The sequence below is a fragment of the Triplophysa dalaica genome, chromosome 14, assembly GCF_015846415.1.
Source record: "Triplophysa dalaica isolate WHDGS20190420 chromosome 14, ASM1584641v1, whole genome shotgun sequence".
In the NCBI taxonomy this organism is placed as follows: Eukaryota; Metazoa; Chordata; class Actinopteri; order Cypriniformes; family Nemacheilidae; genus Triplophysa; species Triplophysa dalaica.
In genome coordinates this window covers 2,971,778-2,990,904 of record NC_079555.1, presented here as the reverse complement: position 1 = coordinate 2,990,904, position 19,127 = coordinate 2,971,778, and the positions used below count along the sequence as shown (strand labels likewise).

Genomic DNA, 19,127 nt, shown 5'->3' with positions numbered 1-19,127 from the left:
GTTTTGACTGAAGTGGACCAATCGCGGATCGGCACAAGCGACGTCAACAGGGGAGGGGTTGATGTTTGAGTCCTCTCTGATTGGTCGGTTGCGCCGGAGAAACCGCCTCTAACTCCTGTTTAACATCCGGAGTTCCTGAGACCATCGGAGCGGCGTGAAAAGTAGAAAAGTCGAAAGGTGAAGTTGCAATAAAATTAACGTTTGTATCTTAAAATTATCCGTTTTAGTTGTCAGTTTTATATTTGTGTTTTCTGAAGAGAAAATGCATTCACGTTCGCCTTTATAATTTAAGGGAGTTAAGTTGAGGTCAGATGTTTGCATGTCGTGTTAAGGGCAGTATTTAAATATAATGTCTTTTATTATGTATTTGATAAAAGTGTTATTAATTTAATTAACTTTATGTACAGTAACGTTCATTAGCCTTGCAGTAACCGCTTCTTTGTACGATGTATCACGGTTAAACCGTGTTTTTAAATGACTTTGAAATACCATACCTTGATGAATATGGTTATAATTAATTAATTGCTATTGTAACGTTTGATACAGTATGTCTTAGGAAAGTTAAACATGGTTTTATTATAGTAAAAGTATTTTGACCATGTTTATTTGACAGTTTTACTGCCATTTGTGCTATCATAGTTTAACTACAAATACCATAGTTAAAGTGTAGTTATTGAAGGAAACTTTAAAATTGTGTAGTTCTCTTTTAACTGCACATAGATCTAAAATGGTATACCATGGTAATTTGTAAGGGACATCATATAAAAGAACAGGATGGTATTGGTGCCACATTATTATTTTGTGTATTATATCCCAGGGCTGTCACGATTATAACATTTGGCAAATTATCAAATATTTAAATATAATTGTCTGTTTTAAGGCTTTGATCAAATAACTATTAATGACAATTATTTTATTAAATGTAGAAAATATATATTTTAGAAATGGGAAAATATTGTAAATAAAAAATATGATTTACTACATAGTGACCTTTACAGAGAAGACCGTTTTGAGCAGGAGGGTCTGATGTGTAGATGCAGCAAGTCTTGAAACAAAAAAGTACAAAGCTAACACAACTCGAATGATGTAGAAATGTCATTTGAATGTAACAAAAATGTATTTATTATAAATTCATGGTTAAATTATTACTTAACGTACAGTAACATTCACATGTTTGGAAATGTCATGTCGTTTTAATCAGTTCATTTTCTTTAAAGTGAAAAGGGAGATGCTGTTATGAACGTTAACCATTTAATTCATCACTTCTATTCAAAGCATTAGTATAAAAGCCTATATGCACAGGTTGGACACCTAAGGTGCTGTCTGTGTATTTGCTTGCCATTGTGCAAGATGGGAAAATCATCATTTGTAACATTACATTTTGTGTCTTTATTTCTTTTTACAGTGAATATAATTCTGTGCAAGAAGATGGATCTGTGGCCGATGTTGTTGTTTGTCGCTCTCTGCGTTCACCAGTCCTCCTGCAAACCCATGGAGAAGAAGGACCGTGTTCATCAGGACGCCCCGCTAAGCAACAAGGAGCACGATGATGAAGAGAACTTTGATTATGACCATGAGGCTTTTCTCGGTCAAGAAGAGTCCAAGACGTTTGACCAGCTCACTCCGGAAGAGAGCAAAGAGAGACTAGGGTAAAGAAAATAATCATAATCATTTTCTGATCATTGCTGAACAGAACAATTCAATTGAAACACTACACTGAGTGTGTTTTTCTAACTCGGCATGACCTTTGCTTTAAAATTGTAATATTTTAAAATAACTAGCAATGAAAAAGTGAATAGATTTATTTTAATGCACTGTTACCGTTTCATCAGAGCATCCGGTCATTATGAAGATTCTCGCTCTTTCAATCTACAGTAAGATCGTAGAAAAGATCGATGCTGATCATGACGGGTTTGTTACCATGGATGAGATGAATCGCTGGATTAAACACGCTCAAATGCGTTGGATTTATGAAGATGTGGACCGGCAGTGGAAGGCTCACGATCTTAACTCGGACTCTTTCGTTTCTTGGGAGGAATACAAGAATGCCACTTACGGCTACATCCTCGGTATGTTCATTGAGGTTACTTATGAAACATATGTATATTATAGGCTTATGTATATGTGTTATATAGGCTGTCTAATGCATGTTAAGGTATTATATGTATAGGCCGATGTATCTAAGTGCATTTGCTATATGGGCAAACGCTTTTATCCAAAACGACTTGCATTGCGCTATACTATACATATGTTTTTAATTATGTAAAATATAGGCTGACTAATACTAATGTATATGAATTATATTAGTACATTATATATACTGTATATGATATATGCTGATTTGTGTGTTCAGATGAGGCTGATCCTGAGGATGGTTTCAACTACAGGCAGATGATGAATAGAGACGAGCGCCGTTTTAAGTTGGCCGACCATGACGGCGACTTGAGAGCCAATAAAGAAGAGTTAACAGCGTTTCTACACCCAGAGGAGTTTGACTATATGAAGGACATTGTTGTGCTGGTACGTGTGGACAGTCACACATACAGTGTTGGGTCTTTTAGATGCCGAAAATTTATCTGTGGCATACAGGATGTGATATAGGCTTTAATATTTATTTAAATTTGTTTTTGACATGTAGGAGACGATGGAAGACATTGATAAAAACGGAGATGGTTTCATCGACTTGAATGAATATATTGGTAAGTTAGAAAAGCACCGTCGAGAAGTGTCTTAGTGTTCAGTTCTGTTTCAGCCATCTGTAATGCTTTGTCTCACTTTTGTTTTGCTGTTTGTGTATTTCAGGGGACATGTACAGTATGGATGGAGACTCACTGGAGCCAGAATGGGTGAAAACCGAGAGAGAACAGTTCACAGACTTCAGGGACAAAAACAAAGATGGCCGCATGGATAAGGAGGAGACCCGTGACTGGATCATGCCCTCCGACTACGACCACGCGGAGGCAGAAGCCAAACACCTGCTTTATGAGTCTGATGCCGACAAGGTAAAAACTCATTCATCATCTGCCATCTGACAGGGGTAGTAGTTCACCCAAAAATAAAAATTATATCATAAATTATTTAACCTCAAGTTGTTCCAAACCTGTATACATTTCTTTGTTCTGTTAAACACCAAGAAAGCTATTTAGAAAAATGTTAGCAAGTGAGATTTACGGGGCACCATTGACTACCATAGTAGAACAAAGTTAAATGGTTTTCAAAGATCCCCAAGAACTGTTTGTTTCTCTACATTGTTCAAAATAATTTTTTTTGTGTTCAACAGATCACAAAAAAAATCAATATTTTTTTCTTCTATGGTAGTCAATGGTGACCCAGAGACATTATTCTTAATATCTTTCTTTGTGGTTAACCAAACAAAGAAATGTATACAGGTTTGGAACAACTTGGGGGTGAGTAATTCATGACAGAATTACTTTTCCTGAGGCCATTTGTATTAGTTAAATACATTCAGTGGAAGTAAGATGAGTATATGTGAAAGTTTCACTAGTCTTAAGCACTTTTTTGGTAAACTCTTAATGTAATTGCGGGCTGAATTTGATTCATTAATTGAATCGATTTTGTTTATAGGCTGATGGAGATAAAACGTAATAATAAATATATAATATAATGCTTTTTTGTTTTTAATGACAGGACGGACGTCTCACAAAGCAAGAAATTGTGGACAAATATGACTTATTTGTTGGGAGCCAGGCAACAGATTTTGGTGAGGCTCTAGTCCGGCACGATGAGTTTTAATTTCAGGAACTTCACATTTGAAGAATGGACAACGGACAATAATTTATTTTATGATTTCAAGTATCCTACACCTGTTGTGAAACAAGTTATTGCTGTGTTAATGTTTTTTATACTGCAAATCGATCAAATCCAGTTTTCTTGCCTCTTCATGACGTCTTTCGCAGGATACCGCTCATAGCCGATGGATTACGATGCGTTTTCAAATGCACTGATATGACATGGTGTTCCAGTCACATTGTGAACTGCCATGCAGAACTTTGTCAAATAGCAGCATCGAGCAGTTATACATCGTCTCTATGGGTGGTTTTTACACTGCAGTTACCAGTTTGCACATAAAAATTATTCTTAATAGTTTCTGCAACCACTATATGTAGATGTTTGTATATTAACACTAAGCCAGAGGATGCGTTTTGATGAGAATTACTTTTTTATTCTGCATCCAGTAAATGCAAAGACAGGATCCAGCATACCGTTCTGCTCAGCCTGATCTGTGCGCTTGAACACAGCAACTGCATGTCAAGCAATTAAGCATCATTGTAGAAACTGGTTGACTACTTAATAGGTTAAACTTTTATTAAGTTTTTGTAAGACTGAATTAATAAACCCTTCTTTCCTCAAGTGCCTTGCCCTCAACACTAAACTGCTTTAACAAACGTATTTTTGTTTCTTCGCTGTAGTTTGTACATGACTGAACACAAACACCTCTGTTAACTTTACTTTATAGTCAGTGTTTACCCGTGTCTATAAAATAAATGAATGTGAACTGTAATAAGTGTGCTCCGGTCAGGCATTGTAAATAACTGCCTTATAGCTGAGAATTTTTTTCTCAATAAAATGGAATAAAACCATCAGTTTTCATTTCGTGTATTGTTAAATTGCTTGATGAAAAACATGTTTTTGGGTTCACTAAGGGGAGATCTTGATGTTGACTAGATTGAGTTTTTCCCAAAATGCTTCTGAAATCTTGCGTGTGTAATATCTACCAAAGTAACTGCAAAGTGAGCTAACGTCAACAGTTTAACAACCAATATTTTTTTTTTTGTTGTGTTTTATTTATATATTTTTTTACATTGGGACCTGAACTGTACATCTTACAGTGCAGTTTTCAATACAAATAAAGCACGAATCTTCATGTTCTTTTGAACTAAATGGAACGGTTCACACAAAAATGAAAATTCTGTCACCATCTACTCATCAGTTTGTTCCAAAACTGGATAAATGTCTTTGTTCTGATGAACACAGAGAAAGATATTTGGTAAAATGCCTGTAACCATACAGTTCTTGGCCAGTATTTACTACTATATTAGGATACTTTCCTTTATACATTTTATTGTTCTGTTCAACACTAAAGAAGAAATTTTGAAGAATGTAGGAAAGCAAAAAGTTCAAGGGCCCCATTGACTACCATTGTCATTTTTTCTAATATGGAAGTCAATGGTGCCAAGAACTTTTAATTTTTGGGTGAACGGTCTCTTCAATGTAGGAATGACAGAAAAAGCCTATAAATCAGTTTTCTCATTTGTTATTTTGAATTTAAAATGTACTTAAGAAAATGTAAATTGGAATCTATCCCATTCACTCAGTATAGATATTTTCTTGGTTAATCTAAACCAACAGTTGTCTTTGCCTTATTTTCCCCAGCCATGGGTTGAAACATGGAGATGATATTTTGGTTTCTAGATACCTATTTATTGTAGCTTCATTTAGTCCATTCTTTTAGAATAGCTCATTCTTGGAAATATGAATATATGCCTTTCCGTACGTCGCAAACCATCTTAGTTATTGGACCAAAATTGGTGCCTTCGGAGTCCAAATCTGCATTTTGACACTCGATTGGTACCAAAGCTCAGTATTTTCACTTCAAACAAAGATCCATTATCTTCCATCGCTGCTCAAGTCCGCTCATTTGTTGAATCTTTCTATCGGTGTATCTGTGCTGCATAGGTCAGGATCTTTGTTCGTCTGTGTGTCAGGTTTGGTTGCTAGAAAGTTAATCTCTCGATCGCTTACATCTAGATTAGAAAGAGATTCCTAGTTCTCTTCTGGGCTAATGTTATCTAAATTAGTTTTGATGTCCTCATTAACACAATGCATGTTTGGGATTGTTTGGTCCAGCTCTGCGGTCAGAGTCGAATCCAGATTCATTGTGCTGAGTTTATTTATATTCACCACGCTGTCTTGCGCAATGATGTTTTGCTTTGGTGTGTCTTGGACCGTTATCTCAATTCTTCCGTCTTGAATTCCAGCGTCTATCTTTTCAATCACAGTCTCAGGGACTGAAGATCCTGGGTTGGACGTATTTGATTCTTCTTTTGAAACTGGAGTTTCTGCTTGCGTGGAATCTTCTGACATTAGGCTTTGTGTGGCTGTATGTTTGTTTTGTGGATCGTGATGTAAATCTTCTCGTTCCTCTTCCGAAAACACTTTTTTTTGAGAGCTCTTCATCTCCAGATTTGTGATATGTTGGTTTGTTATATCCTCAGGGTTTGTGAGGACTTGCACAGCGCTTGCTTTATCAGTTTCTACTTCTATTGGGTCACTTGATATCGTGTCATGGTCTGTGATGGCTCTTTTTAATCGAGCATTAAACGTCTCTGATTCTGAGTTGTCTGAATCTGCGATTTTTTGTGATTCTGTGTTAAATCCTGTTAGGCTTTCATCTTTTGTGATAGCTGAACCATTATTTACTTTTATCTCTGAATCAGTGCAGATGTCTTTCTCTGTATGGAGTGATGCTTTAGCTTCTGTATTTTCTTTCACCCCCCTCTCAGTATGAGATTCTAGGACCGTAATGAAATCACTAAAAGACACGGTTTTGGATCTGTTCGCTGGCCCTCCGTTGGGCCGCGGCGCTGGCATGTTTAAGGTTACTGATGGTAAATTCACAGATGATGACGGTGGTCCCTCCGTTTTAGTGTAAATGCCTTGTTTGCCATAAAACGGTGATGTGGAGCTGTCGTACCCGCTGAAAGCCTCATTATGATAGAACGATTCGTCCACTAGGGGCATCTGCCTCCCGTGGTTCACCTGTCGGAGAAACTATATGGTGAGTTTGTGACTTGTTTGTGTATCAAACGACAATCAGATTTTGGTGTTAATCTTGAGTCTTAGGCAAGATGTTTGTACAACATTCTTATCAGCCTCTCATTTTATGCGACTGTATTTCTTTAAATATATCAGGGGCCATGGCTTCCATTATCTGAAAGGACAAATTTACTCAGTTTGTATAAGGGGTGTCAGCAAACAAACACATCAGTAAACTGTTAAAGGGCAGTAGTTTTTATACACGTGATCAATCAAATCAACAATACACAACACGTTACTACAAAACCACATTGCATCTTTGGTTTGGTCTCATCTAAAACCACAGGTGCACTGCAAAAAAAGTTAATATTCTTCATATTTTTTTTAGTTTTCAGTCTTGTTTTCAAACACAATTATATAAACACCCTTAAAACAAGATATAGTTACTTGAAAAGCAAACACATGATTTTATTATCTTGCTTTCAGAGAAATAAAAAGAGGTTTGCGTCATAAAAATGATTTAATTCAAAGTGAAAAGCAACATTATCTATCATGAAAAAATACTGTAGTATACTTTAGTAGATTAGCAGAACTGTAATCAACTCTAGTAAAATTCCTTGATACTGGAGAACAATACTAGAGTAAATATAAAAATATACTACAGTATTCACTGCAGCTTGTGAAGTTTAATATAGTACTACTTCAGATACTAGTATACTACATAATTTTTTCATGTGGACTTTTTCTTGATTTAAGCATAAATATCACAAAATTTTGTGAAAACCAAACAACTGAACTGAATTGGAAAATGCTTTTTTGCAATGTTATTTGTTCCAACAAAAGCCAAATGTCGGGGTAACTTGTGTTATGTGAATTAAGAAACAAATTAACAACGTTACTATGTTGTTGTTGTTGTTTTATCTGAAAATACAGTAAAGGTTTCACTACAGGGTGATAAACGGAAGGCATCGACTCACCAGCTGAAACCATTTCAGGGTCTGGACACAGAATGTTTGCAAATGTAAACAAATTCAATATGCAGATTCATTAGCCTACTTTAAACTTCCTTTTGAACTATTTCAAACATGCAGTATAATGTGTATTTTGTGGGTCCAGCAGGATCTTAAATGTTTACTAAAATAAAATAAAAAATACGAATGTAATATTTTCTCTCACCACATTAGGATGTTTGCTCTCTGCCACACTGGCACGTATGGCAGGGTCCCGTCTCATCCTTCTCGTCCTTATACACCGCACCAGGATGAATAGGCCAATGGCCAGTAAGATTAGACACACCCCTGCCACGCCCTCTGTCCTGCCCAATGTCTCAACATCATCAGGAGGCCCCGCCCCTAAAGGACCATGAGGAACTAAAACAATATTGAATTGATTATTTATTTATTAGACCAAAATGTGCATTATTGTGTGTCTCATTGTAATTTTCTGGATAAATGCTCTGAAAAAATAACTTGTAGAATTCCTTGTAACAATTTGTAAGTAAAATTTGTAAAATTAAAGTAAAAAAAACGTTTTTGTTAAAATATCAAGTAAATGTTACTTAAAGTAAAAAAATTATGCGCAACAAAAACATGTTTCTAACTCAAACTTCACAAATCACTTACTTTCATATTGAAATGAACAAAATTAAATAAGTATTTATTTTCATAAAATCTACCAAGGAACATAATCATTTTTTCAGTGTGTATTTGTTGACATTTCACGTTGCACGTTAATCAAGCCATTGTTTTATATAAATAATTTTTTACAATTTGTAAAGAAATAATTATTTTCACTCCATGTTTTTGAGATACTGGTACCTGGCTGGCCTTTCTGAAGAACACCCACTTGTATTGAGGCGTAAACAGTGTCCCCTGACTCTAGATCAGTGGCTACAACCTGCAACACAAATGTCTGTTTATATCAGTAGTAGACTATTGTAGCCTACAGATTAACTTCTCTTACAAAATTGATTCATGGATTTATTAGTATCCATGTTTTTTGGTGAATTGATTACCATTTTTATAACCACATTTTTACCACAAATGGTTAAATCATGGTTTTGCCAAAATAACCAAAATTAACTTTTGGTTACCATTATTTTACTATAGTAACTTTAGATTTTCCTATAGTGTTTTTATTAATATAATCTTGATTGTACTCTCATACCTCCAGAAAGTATTTATGGTTGGGATGTAGCTGGTTGGATCTGGCGATGAGTAGTCCCTCTTGTGTAATGTAAAACAGCCGAGAGTTGTTTTCTGACTTTAGAGAATACTGAAGTCTGGGATTGAAGACCTTAAATACACAGACAGACAAAGTCAGCATCTAATGCTTAAGAATCAATCTTAATTTAAGCAATAGTGTTAAACTGATGTTCGATGTCGACACTACAATGTAAGTGTTGTGGTTGTATGGAATGTTCTTGAGTCACATACATCGCTGAAGTCTTGATCCATTGCCTGCAGTGTGAGTAATGTGTTGCCGTATGTCATGACGAGAGAAGCGGGGCTTGTGCTCTCTCTCACAAAACCACGGTACGCTGAACGACTGAACTGGGGCGGATATCTGTTCTCTGCTAGAACCCTCACAAGAACCGTCGCAACCGCGTACTTGAGAGGGTCGTCCACTTGAGCGGCCTTAACAAAAACAAGAAAGTGAGCCCTACTTTTGATCATAGATAAGTTATTTCAGCTTAGAATTTACTTTTACTGTATTCTCTTAGGAAAGTAATGATATTTTACAAAAACTATTTCACCATGACACGCAGTCTGAATGTCGGGGTCAGCAGTCTGTTGTCCACGCGTCTGGTTAGCCTCACCTCTCCAGAATGACTGTCAATGATAAATCTCCCATTATCAGCCCCTGCGTTACAACACACACGATTACTTAGATCTTCTTAGATCTGAATGAGGACATTCCTTACCCTTCTATTGTTCTTGTGCAGAGTTAGTTATAAATACTATAACTTATTGCAATTTTACAAGTTTGAAAAATCTTTGTCTACTGTATTTCTATACAGGACATTTATAGTAATTTTTTTTTACAAATGAGGACGTTCCCAAAAAGAAGTTTTGCTCAAATTGAATAGGTTTTGCTCACTTTTGCTCACACAACTTTAATGACACAGAAAAATAAGTTTAGATGATGTACCTGAAAGGATGGCATAGGTCAGTGTTGTTCTCAGACCCTTGTCACCATCAACAGCTTGAATCTGACCCGGAAAAAAGTCCAAGACAATGTCCTAAAGGATAAAGATGAAATCCATAAAGAAGAATATGCAGGATCAATGCAGACATTGCAGGTAAAACATTTTTGATTCCACAAAGAACCGTTTAGTTGAAGGCTCTTCGGAGCCATCATCTTCTTACTTTTTCATAATCTGAAGAACCTTTTTTTGCAACAAAGAACCTTTTGGTGAAACAGGAAGGTTCTTCAGATGTTAAAGGTTCTTTGTGGAACCAATCTGACAAGAAAGGTTCTTCTATGGAACCATTTAAAGCACCTTTATTTTTAAAGAAACAGGTCACCCAAACATGAAAATTCTGTCTTCATTTACTAACCCTCAGGTTGTTCCAAATCTGTATACATGTCTTTGTTCTGCTTAACACAAAGGAAGATATTTGGAAGAATTCTTGTCATCAAAACGATCTCATCCCCCATTGACTTCCATAGTATTTATTTTCCCTACTATGGCAGTGGGGCATAAGATCTGTTTGGTTAGGGACATTCCTCCAAATATCTTTCTTTATGTTCAGCAGAACAAAGAAATTTATACAGGTTTGGAACAACCTGAGGTTGTAAATTAAGACTTTTTTTGGATGAACTATCCCTTTCAGAGTGTAATATAACCTGCCTGTTTATTATTGGCTCAGACAAATTCATCTGAATTTAAATTGCAAAAATCTGATTTTGTCTATGGACTAACACTGCAATTATAGGATAAGTGAGCATATTCAATCATATGTGTTCTGTATGTACATTGTTAATGTTATAGAAATGTTATTCAATTTTATTCACAATTTCAAAATGTCTTGTTTTCTAGGTCCAGTGTATAACATTAAGCGGCATCTAGCGGCGAGACTGCGCTGCAGGAGATAATGTATATATGAAATGCGTTCTGTAGAGCAGTTTGTCCATTTAGGGCTACTGTAGAAACAACATGGTGAATTCCATGCAAGGGGACCCACGGGGTATGTAGATAGAACCAGCTCATTCTAAGGTAATATCAACATAATGCTTTATTATGTAAGATCTTTATAAACCTATTAAGACATAGTTATGTATATTACATTGCATTTCTGTACATAGATCCTCCAAAAATATGCACATTTGGACCTTTGAATTATTAGTAATTTATTGGTGGTTTATTATTTTACATATTCAAAGTTTTACCTGGTCGTTCTCTGTGATGTTGGCAGTGTACACAGGATTGGCACATATACGGCTGCTTTGTTTGGCTGAGAGGAGAATACACGGCTGGAATTGTGGGTATTGGTCATCTCCGTCTGTTACGTTGATGATTATAGTGGCTGTCGTATTGTAGTGCTCCTTGGTGTTCGACTCCTAAACCAAAATAAACATTCAGGCATGTTCCAAAGAGACTAAACTTCCATAGCTTCCACAAGCACAATATTTTCTGTGTGTGAGATACCACTGCATGAAGAGTGAGCTGCAGATGAGTTTTGCTTTCATAGTTCATTGATTTGTTGAGAATCACTCTGCCGCTGTTGGGCAAGTCCACACGAAAATAATCGGCGTCTGGCTGAAACGTACAAACATGTTCACACTTGGTTGTTATTATCATGTATTTAACAAAGAACTTCTGGCATTAATGAACGTGAAATAATATCAATAATGGAGTTGCATTACAAAACGATTCACTTTGAGTAATTAAAGGGGTCATATGGGGCGAAAAAGTGATTTTCTGTGTCTTTGGCGTGTTATAAGTTGCCCATGCATGTATTAGACATGTAAAATTGCAGAAGTATAAGTGTCGGAATAAAAGATGCATTTCTATATAAAAGCGAATGCTCTCCAGGCCTGTCTGAAACCCTTGTGTAACCAAACCCGCACAAATCTACATCAATTCGTGGTAGGATTTGACTAAGACGGTCCAAATGTATTCGCAAGTAAGGTGGGCGTACCTGTCAGTACAATTGAAGAGGAACCAAATGTTCCATATTTGGATAATGTTCCAAATATGGTAAGAGGCGTTACATTACCGTCACACGCTTGCAGTATTCGACCAATCACTACGCACTAGTTAACTGGCCAATCATAGCACACCTCGCTTTTCAGAGCGATGAGCTTTGTAAAGAATCCGCACGTTTCAGAGAGGTGGTGCAAAGAGGAGATACAAACATGCATGGTATGTGGAAAATACATCCTTTTTGAACCTTAAATTGTGTATACACATTGCATTACATCTAAAACAAATGATAATATTCGTTTTAGCCGTGTTATATGACTCGTCTAAGTAGTCTTTTGCATTTAGTTTCTCTGCTTTTCCCAAATCATACAAATATTAGAAAAATATTAGAAATGCTAGAAAAGGACATAAGAAGATTATTCCTGTACAGTAGGTAGGTTTTGTCGACTCACAGATGTTTGGTCAATGATGTATGTGAGCGTGTCTCCATCACCATCCATGGCCTGGACTATGAACGCTAGAGCGTTCACTTCTGTCAGCTAAACAAACAATTGCAAAAAACTTTAAACAACAGTCAAACACAGATTTAAAATTCATTCATCACGTACCGAACATTCTGTACCTCACTGATCTCCACAGGCTGTATTGAGCTTTGTAGGAACTCTGGCCTGTTGTCATTCTCGTTCAACACCTCCACCACAATCCGGTGTTCAGCCTGACACCAATCCCACATTTGGCATCACCATTAGCAGATTCAAGCCTTTATGTATTTATTCGAATTAAGCTGCACTTACTTGAAAGGTCCCATGTTCGTAACACTTCACAGTTGCCGTTAAAACCGAGTCGTGCACCTGACAATTAATATAAAAACAGGACAAATGAAAAGGGAAGCATGTTCAAAAAGGTTACTGTGTTTGTAGGTTCCGTTCATGCTGTTTTTGTCACCTCTCGATCAAGAATCCTGTTTGACGACGAGTTCAGTCGTACGTTTTTTCCCTCCAGATAGAACCAATCAGAATCCTTCCCATAAAGTCTTAACCTTATGTGATTGGTCGATGGATCTGCAGAGAAGCTGAGGTTGGTGATGAGAGTTCCCCTCACGCTGTTCTCTCTGACTGTCACAAACTCACTGTGACCCCCGCCACATTCACCGGCTGTCATTTAGACAAAATGTGAAATGCTCTCTTACTGAATTAATGCATCTGTCCAATGAATCAGAAATGTTTTTGGAATTGTATTCACCGGCAGTATTTGTTGTTATCATAACTGTGTGTGTTAAGTAAGCATGAAAGCATGTTTTCGTGTGTTTTACATGTGTGTGGTTTCTTTGTGATTATACCCATTATAGAGTTCCAGCTGAATGCAGATAGAAGGTGACAGAACATTAGAATCCTCCATAATGGCAGATGACAGAAGATCAACTTCAAAACCATCTCTCTCACTGTCAGGTTAAAAAAGCAACTGTTATATTTCATTGCATTAAAATACAGCTGCGGAAAAATATTAGGAGACCAATCTTAAAATTATTGCTATTTATTATTTGCTATTAACATTACATTTATTCATTTGGCAGACGCTTTTATCCAAAGCGACTTTCAAGTAGGAGAGCATATAAACATTTTGTCAACACGTTATTCACGGGTGTTTTGATAAAATTATCATTTTTGTTTCATTCTTTAAACTACTAACAATATTTCTCCCAAATATCAAATATTTGCAAGTATTTGATTGAAAACTGGAGGAACTGGTCAAAATAGCCGAAATGATGCTCTGTTTTTAGTCATGCTGTCAGTCTTTCACATTGCTGTTGGATGACTTTATGTATGAAAGTCAACAATGCTGATTAAATGAAAGTGTTGGATGGCCCCTTAATTTTTCCCAAAGCTGAATTTATATCAGTTTACATAATGTTGAAAGTGAAAGTGTCCATAGAGACATTCCGTTGAGGATTAAGGTCATCATGACCTGTCAATGTATAACCCAAGACACGCTTTCTGCGAATGGCCTGTTCTTATTTAAGATCTGTTAATCTGCTGAAGAAGTGCATGACGGAGAAGCTGTCTCACATGTGAACACACAAATGCACATATATACAGACTGCGTTAATACACAAATACACATTATATCCCTTCCACGGTTTCTTATTTCTTTGTGAAACGCAAAACATGTACTCTTTCAAACGTATGAACGTAAACACTTGCTATCCTCTGACTCGCATTACATCTTTAAACTCACCTAAATATTATTGTTAAATTAAAAAGATTACAAAACTTCAACACTTAATACCTTCATTTTGAAACTGTGTATTTTGGAGCTCTTGTGATACACGTTGAGCAACGAGAGGATTGCAAGTGAAAATTTACTAATGTGTTTACAACAAAACTTTCTGCTAAGACCTAAACAACTCATGCAAATAATTGTAATTACAGTTTGTGAAACTGCACAATATACAAACAATTCAGTCCACCCCACCGTCTCTGTCTTAAGATAAACATGCATGCTTGGATGGCTTGTACAATCTAGTAAACATACGCACGCACACACACACACACAACACAGACCTTAAAAATTATGCAATATATGCAATGGTTTTCATAAGAAAATGCTATTAACTATACTCTCCACTTAACTTAATCATCGCAAACATCATCACAATGTTGTCAGATTATTAGATGTAAAGTAAAAAAATAGTTTTCTACTATTTGTGAGGATACAAATAAAGCCAAACCTGGACACATACAGTTGTAAAATATCAAGACAGAGAACTTGTGTTGTTGTGTGGATTAAGGGTTGTTGTTTGGTTTGCTTGCACTATAGACTATATAAGACTATAACACCAGTTCACAGAAACACACACAGACACGGAATAAAACATCATGATATTCTGTAACATTATAATTGTTCAGTCTTGTTTTATTTACCGCATTTGTTTTGCTTCAGAATAGCACAAAAGAAACCCACCTGTAGAACGACGCCTCCGTTTCAGTCAGATATCCAACTGGGTACTTTCTTTCCAAATATAAATGATAGTCATTGCGAGATATGTGTGAAAGAGAATGAGAATTTGTGTGAGCGACTTACATTTAAGAGTCAGTGTGTTTAAGGTCTAAGCGCACGTATGCGTCTGGGGCAATGGCAGAACAGTCTTTGGATTAGTCTGGGGTTTAGAGTAAAAGCTCACTGGATCCCGGCCAAGCTGGATGTGTGAGACAACACATAAGTCAAATACCACATCTAGGTCTAACCATCATCCTAGATTTAACATAAAGTATCACTCTACTGCGTTATGTTGACTAACAAAATACAATAGTGCAACCAAAATATACTGTAAACAATTGACCTAGAAGCAAATAATTATGTACAGACATACAGTATAGACAGACAGACTTCTCTAAGCCCAGTTTATGCTTTAAGAATCCTCGACATAACACAATTATAGACTTTAACTAATACTGATAGAGAAGGCTGAAATAGTGTCCTTTATCAACTCAATAAGATCAGAAACAAAGGTTTTGTGTTCTAAGTGACCTTTAAACACACAAACCTAAGATAAATGATTATAGTCAATTAAATAAGGTCACATGTTGTTTTAACCTCATGCACAAAAAATAAAAATAGGAGGGAAATAATAGATTAGTAGATTTGAAGTGCTGTAGCATCTGCTAATAATGTATCTATGTACACATGAAACTTCTTATAAATTGAGTGAACAAAGATCATTCTGTAGTTTATAACTACTCAGTTGAGCATTACTGTTCGTTTGGCATTTTGATGCCAAAATCTTAATGTAATGTGTTACCCAAGTGCGCGTTATTTGTTAATGAAGTTTGGGACTTCTAGCGATCTAGGATTCTGGAAATCGGGAAAAACATACGGGCGATACTGTAAAATTTGGTATCGATCCGATACCAAGTAAATGCAGGGCCAGTATTGCAGATATCGATACCGATACTTTTAGAAGCATTCAATTGAATTTACATCTACTTTCCTGATGATGAAGTTTCATGATTTATCAGTCGAATGCATCATTAATTTGCTAAATCTGAACAAATTTTCATGACCACTAAAATATTTTGTGATTTGTGCTCTTAATGTGCCTATAGGCTAAATAATCATGTAGATGTTAAAATATGGGACATAATTTAAACCATATAAATATATTTATATACCAGTAATAGAATTTGCAAGGATGAACTTTGCGCCAAATTCCATCCATCCATCCATCTTCTTCCGCTTATCCGGGGCCGGGTCGCGGGGGCAGCAGTCTAAGCAGGGATGCCCAGACTTCCCTCTCCCTAGACACTTCCTCCAGCTCTTCCGGGGGGACACCGAGGCGTTCCCAGGCCAGCCGGGAGACATAGTCCCTCCAGCGTGTCCTAGGTCTTCCCCGGGGTCTTCTCCCGGTGGGACATGCCCGGAACACCTTCCCGGGAAGGCGTCCAGGGGGCATCCGGAAAAGATGCCGGAGCCACCTCAGCTGGCCCCTTTCGATGTGGAGGAGCAGCGGATCTACTCTGAGCTCCTCCCGAGTGACCGAGCTTCTCACCCTATCTCTAAGGGATCGCCCGGCCACCCTGCGGAGAAAGCTCATTTCGGCCGGTTGTATCCGCGATCTTGTCCTTTCGGTCATGACCCACAGCTCATGACCATAGGTGAGAGTAGGAACGTAGATTGACCGGTAAATCGAGAGCTTCGCCTTGCGGCTCAGCTCCTTCTTCACCACGACAGACCGGTACAGCGTCTGCATTACTGCAGAAGCTGCCCCGATCCGTCTGTCAATCTCCCGTTCCATCCTTCCCTCACTCGTGAACGAGACCCCCAGATACTTGAACTCCTCCACTTGAGGCAGGAACTCTCCACCTACCTGAAGTGAGCAAGCCACCCTTTTCCGACTGAGAACCATGGCCTCAGATTTGGAGGTGCTGATTCTCATCCCAGCCGCTTCACACTCGGCTGCAAACCGTCCCAGTGCATGCTGAAGGTCCTGGTCTGATGGGGCCAGCACGATGACATCATCCGCAAAGAGCAGAGATGAAATCGTGTGGTCCCCAAACGCGACACCCTCCGGCCCCTGGCTGCGCCTAGAAATTCTGTCCATAAAAATTATGAACAGAACCGGCGACAAAGGGCAGCCCTGCCGGAGTCCAACATGCACCGGGAACAAGCCTGACTTACTGCCGGCAATGCGAACCAAGCTCCTACTCCGGTCGTACAGGGACCGGATGGCCCTTAGCAAAGGGTCCCGAATCCCATACTCCCGGAGCACCCTCCACAAGATGCCGCGAGGGACACAGTCGAATGCCTTCTATAAATCCACAAAACAAATGTGGATTGGTTGGGCAAACTCCAATGAACCCTTCAACACCCTGGAGAGGGTATAGAGCTGGTCCAGTGTTCCACGACCGGGACGGAAACCACACTGTTCCTCCTGAATCTGAGGTTCTACTATCGGCCGGATTCTCCTCTCCAGTACCCTGGCATAGACTTTCCCGGGGAGGCTGAGAAGTGTGATCCCCGATAGTTGGAGCACACCCTCCGGTCCCCCTTCTTAAAAAGAGGGACCACCACCCCGGTTTGCCAGTCCAAGGGCACTGTCCCCAACCGCCACGCGATGCTGCAGAGGCGTGTCAGCCAAGACAGCCCCACAACATCCGGAGACTTCAGGTACTCAGGGCGGATCTCATCCACCCCCGGTGCCTTGCCACCGAGGAGTTTCTTGACTACCTCGGTGACTTCAGCTCGGGTGATGGGCGAGTCCGCCTCTGAGCCCTCTGCCTCTGCTTCCTCAAAGGAAGACGTGACGGCGGGATTGAGGAGATCCTCGAAGTATTCCTTCCACCGCCCGATGATATCCCCGGTCGAGGTCAACAGCTGCCCCCCTCCACTGTAAACAGTGTTGATAGGGCACTGCTTCCCCCTCCTGAGACGCCGGACGGTTTGCCAGAATCTCTTCGAGGCTGACCGATAGTCTTTCTCCATGGCCTCACCGAACTCCTCCCAGGCCCGAGTTTTTGCCTCCCCAACCACTAGGGCTGCAGTCCGCTTGGCCTGTCGGTACCTGTCATTTGCCTCGGGAGTCCCACAAGCCAACCAGGCCCGATAGGACTCCTTCTTCAGCTTGACGGCCTCCCTTACTTCCGGTGTCCACCACCGGGTTCGGGGGTTGCCGCCTCGGCAGGCACCGGAGACCTTACGGCCACAGCTCCGAGTGGCTGCGTTGACAATGGAGGTGGAGAACATGGTCCACTCGGACTCAATGTCTCCAGACTCCCTCGGGATCTGGTCGAAGCTCTGCCGGAGGTGGATGTTGAAGATCTCTCTGACAGGCGATTCGGCCAAACGTTCCCAACAAACCCTCACAGTACGTTTGGGTCTGCCGAGTCTGTCCAGCTTCCTTCCCCGCCATCGGATCCAACTCACCACCAGGTGGTGATCAGTTGACAGCTCCGCCCCTCTCTTCACCCGAGTGTCCAAGACATACGGCAGTAGGTCAGATGAAACAACTACAAAGTCGATCATCGACCTCCTGCCTAGGGTGTCCTGGTGCCATGTGCACTGATGGACACCCTTATGCTTGAACATGGTGTTCGTTATGGCCAAACTGTAACTAGCACAGAAGTCCAATAACAGAACACCACTCGGGTTCAGATCAGGGGGGCCGTTCCTCCCAATCACGCCCCTCCAGGTGTCACTGTCGTTGCCCACGTGGGCGTTGAAGTCCCCCAGCAGAACGACGGAGTCCCCAGTCGGGGCGCTTTCCAGCACCCCTCCCAGAGTCTCCAAGAAGGCCGGGTACTCTACACTGCCGTTTGGCCCATAGGCACAAACGACAGTGAGAGACCTACCCCCGACCCGAAGGCGCAGGGAAACGACCCTCTCGTTCACCGGGGTAAACTCCAACATATGGCGGCTGAGCTGGGGGGCTATAAGCAAACCCACACCAGCCCGCCGCCTCTCACCCTGGGCAACTCCAGAGTAGTGAAGAGTCCATCCTCCCTCGAGAAGTGTGGTTCCAGAGCCCAAGCTGTGCGTAGAGGTGATCCCGACTATCTCTAGTCGGAATCTCTGAACCTCACGCACAATCTCCGGCTCCTTCCCCGCCAGAGAGGTGACGTTCCATGTCCCTAGAGCTAGATTCCGCGTCCAGGGATCGGGTTGTCGAGGTCCCTGCCTTCGACTACCACCCGGTCCACTTTGCACC

The 19,127-nt window shown here is 39.6% G+C and overlaps 2 protein-coding genes across 2 annotated transcripts; one reads left to right on the top strand and one right to left on the bottom strand.

Annotated features, from left to right (window-relative positions):
- Window positions 1-44: 44 nt before the first annotated feature.
- calub (calumenin b) lies at window positions 45-4,601 on the top strand. The gene is made up of 7 exons (XM_056766655.1): window positions 45-177; window positions 1,406-1,649; window positions 1,876-2,069; window positions 2,354-2,520; window positions 2,639-2,699; window positions 2,803-3,002; window positions 3,649-4,601. The coding sequence occupies exons 2-7, from the start codon at window positions 1,429-1,431 to the stop codon at window positions 3,751-3,753; spliced, it is 948 nt and encodes a 315-aa protein (XP_056622633.1). The 5' UTR covers window positions 45-177; window positions 1,406-1,428; the 3' UTR covers window positions 3,754-4,601.
- Window positions 4,602-5,395: 794 nt separating this feature from the next.
- On the bottom strand, window positions 5,396-14,921 carry LOC130435799 (protein dachsous). Its single transcript, XM_056766641.1, has 15 exons — window positions 14,888-14,921; window positions 13,266-13,367; window positions 12,872-13,080; window positions 12,721-12,777; window positions 12,549-12,641; window positions 12,379-12,465; window positions 11,429-11,539; window positions 11,170-11,340; window positions 9,928-10,018; window positions 9,533-9,639; window positions 9,213-9,413; window positions 8,944-9,072; window positions 8,595-8,673; window positions 7,954-8,147; window positions 5,396-6,780 (listed from the first exon to the last, which is right to left on the bottom strand). Exons 2-15 carry the CDS (start codon window positions 13,357-13,359, stop codon window positions 5,785-5,787), a joined length of 2,619 nt encoding a protein of 872 aa, XP_056622619.1. The 5' UTR covers window positions 13,360-13,367; window positions 14,888-14,921; the 3' UTR covers window positions 5,396-5,784.
- Between the last annotated feature and the right edge of the window lie 4,206 nt (window positions 14,922-19,127).

Coding starts and splice junctions, on each gene's coding strand:
- LOC130435799 (XM_056766641.1), bottom strand. CDS start 13,359: ATGGTTTTGAAGTTGATCTTCTGTCATCTGCCATTATGGAGGATTCTA. Junction 12,466..12,548: donor AGCCTGTGGAGATCAGTGAG/GTACAGAATGTT, acceptor TTGTTTGTTTAG/CTGACAGAAGTGAACGCTCT. Junction 6,781..7,953: donor AGAGCAAACATCCTAATGTG/GTGAGAGAAAAT, acceptor TTTCTCCGACAG/GTGAACCACGGGAGGCAGAT.
- calub (XM_056766655.1), top strand. CDS start 1,429: ATGGATCTGTGGCCGATGTTGTTGTTTGTCGCTCTCTGCGTTCACCAG. Junction 2,070..2,353: donor CACTTACGGCTACATCCTCG/GTATGTTCATTG, acceptor TTGTGTGTTCAG/ATGAGGCTGATCCTGAGGAT. Junction 3,003..3,648: donor ATGAGTCTGATGCCGACAAG/GTAAAAACTCAT, acceptor TTTTAATGACAG/GACGGACGTCTCACAAAGCA.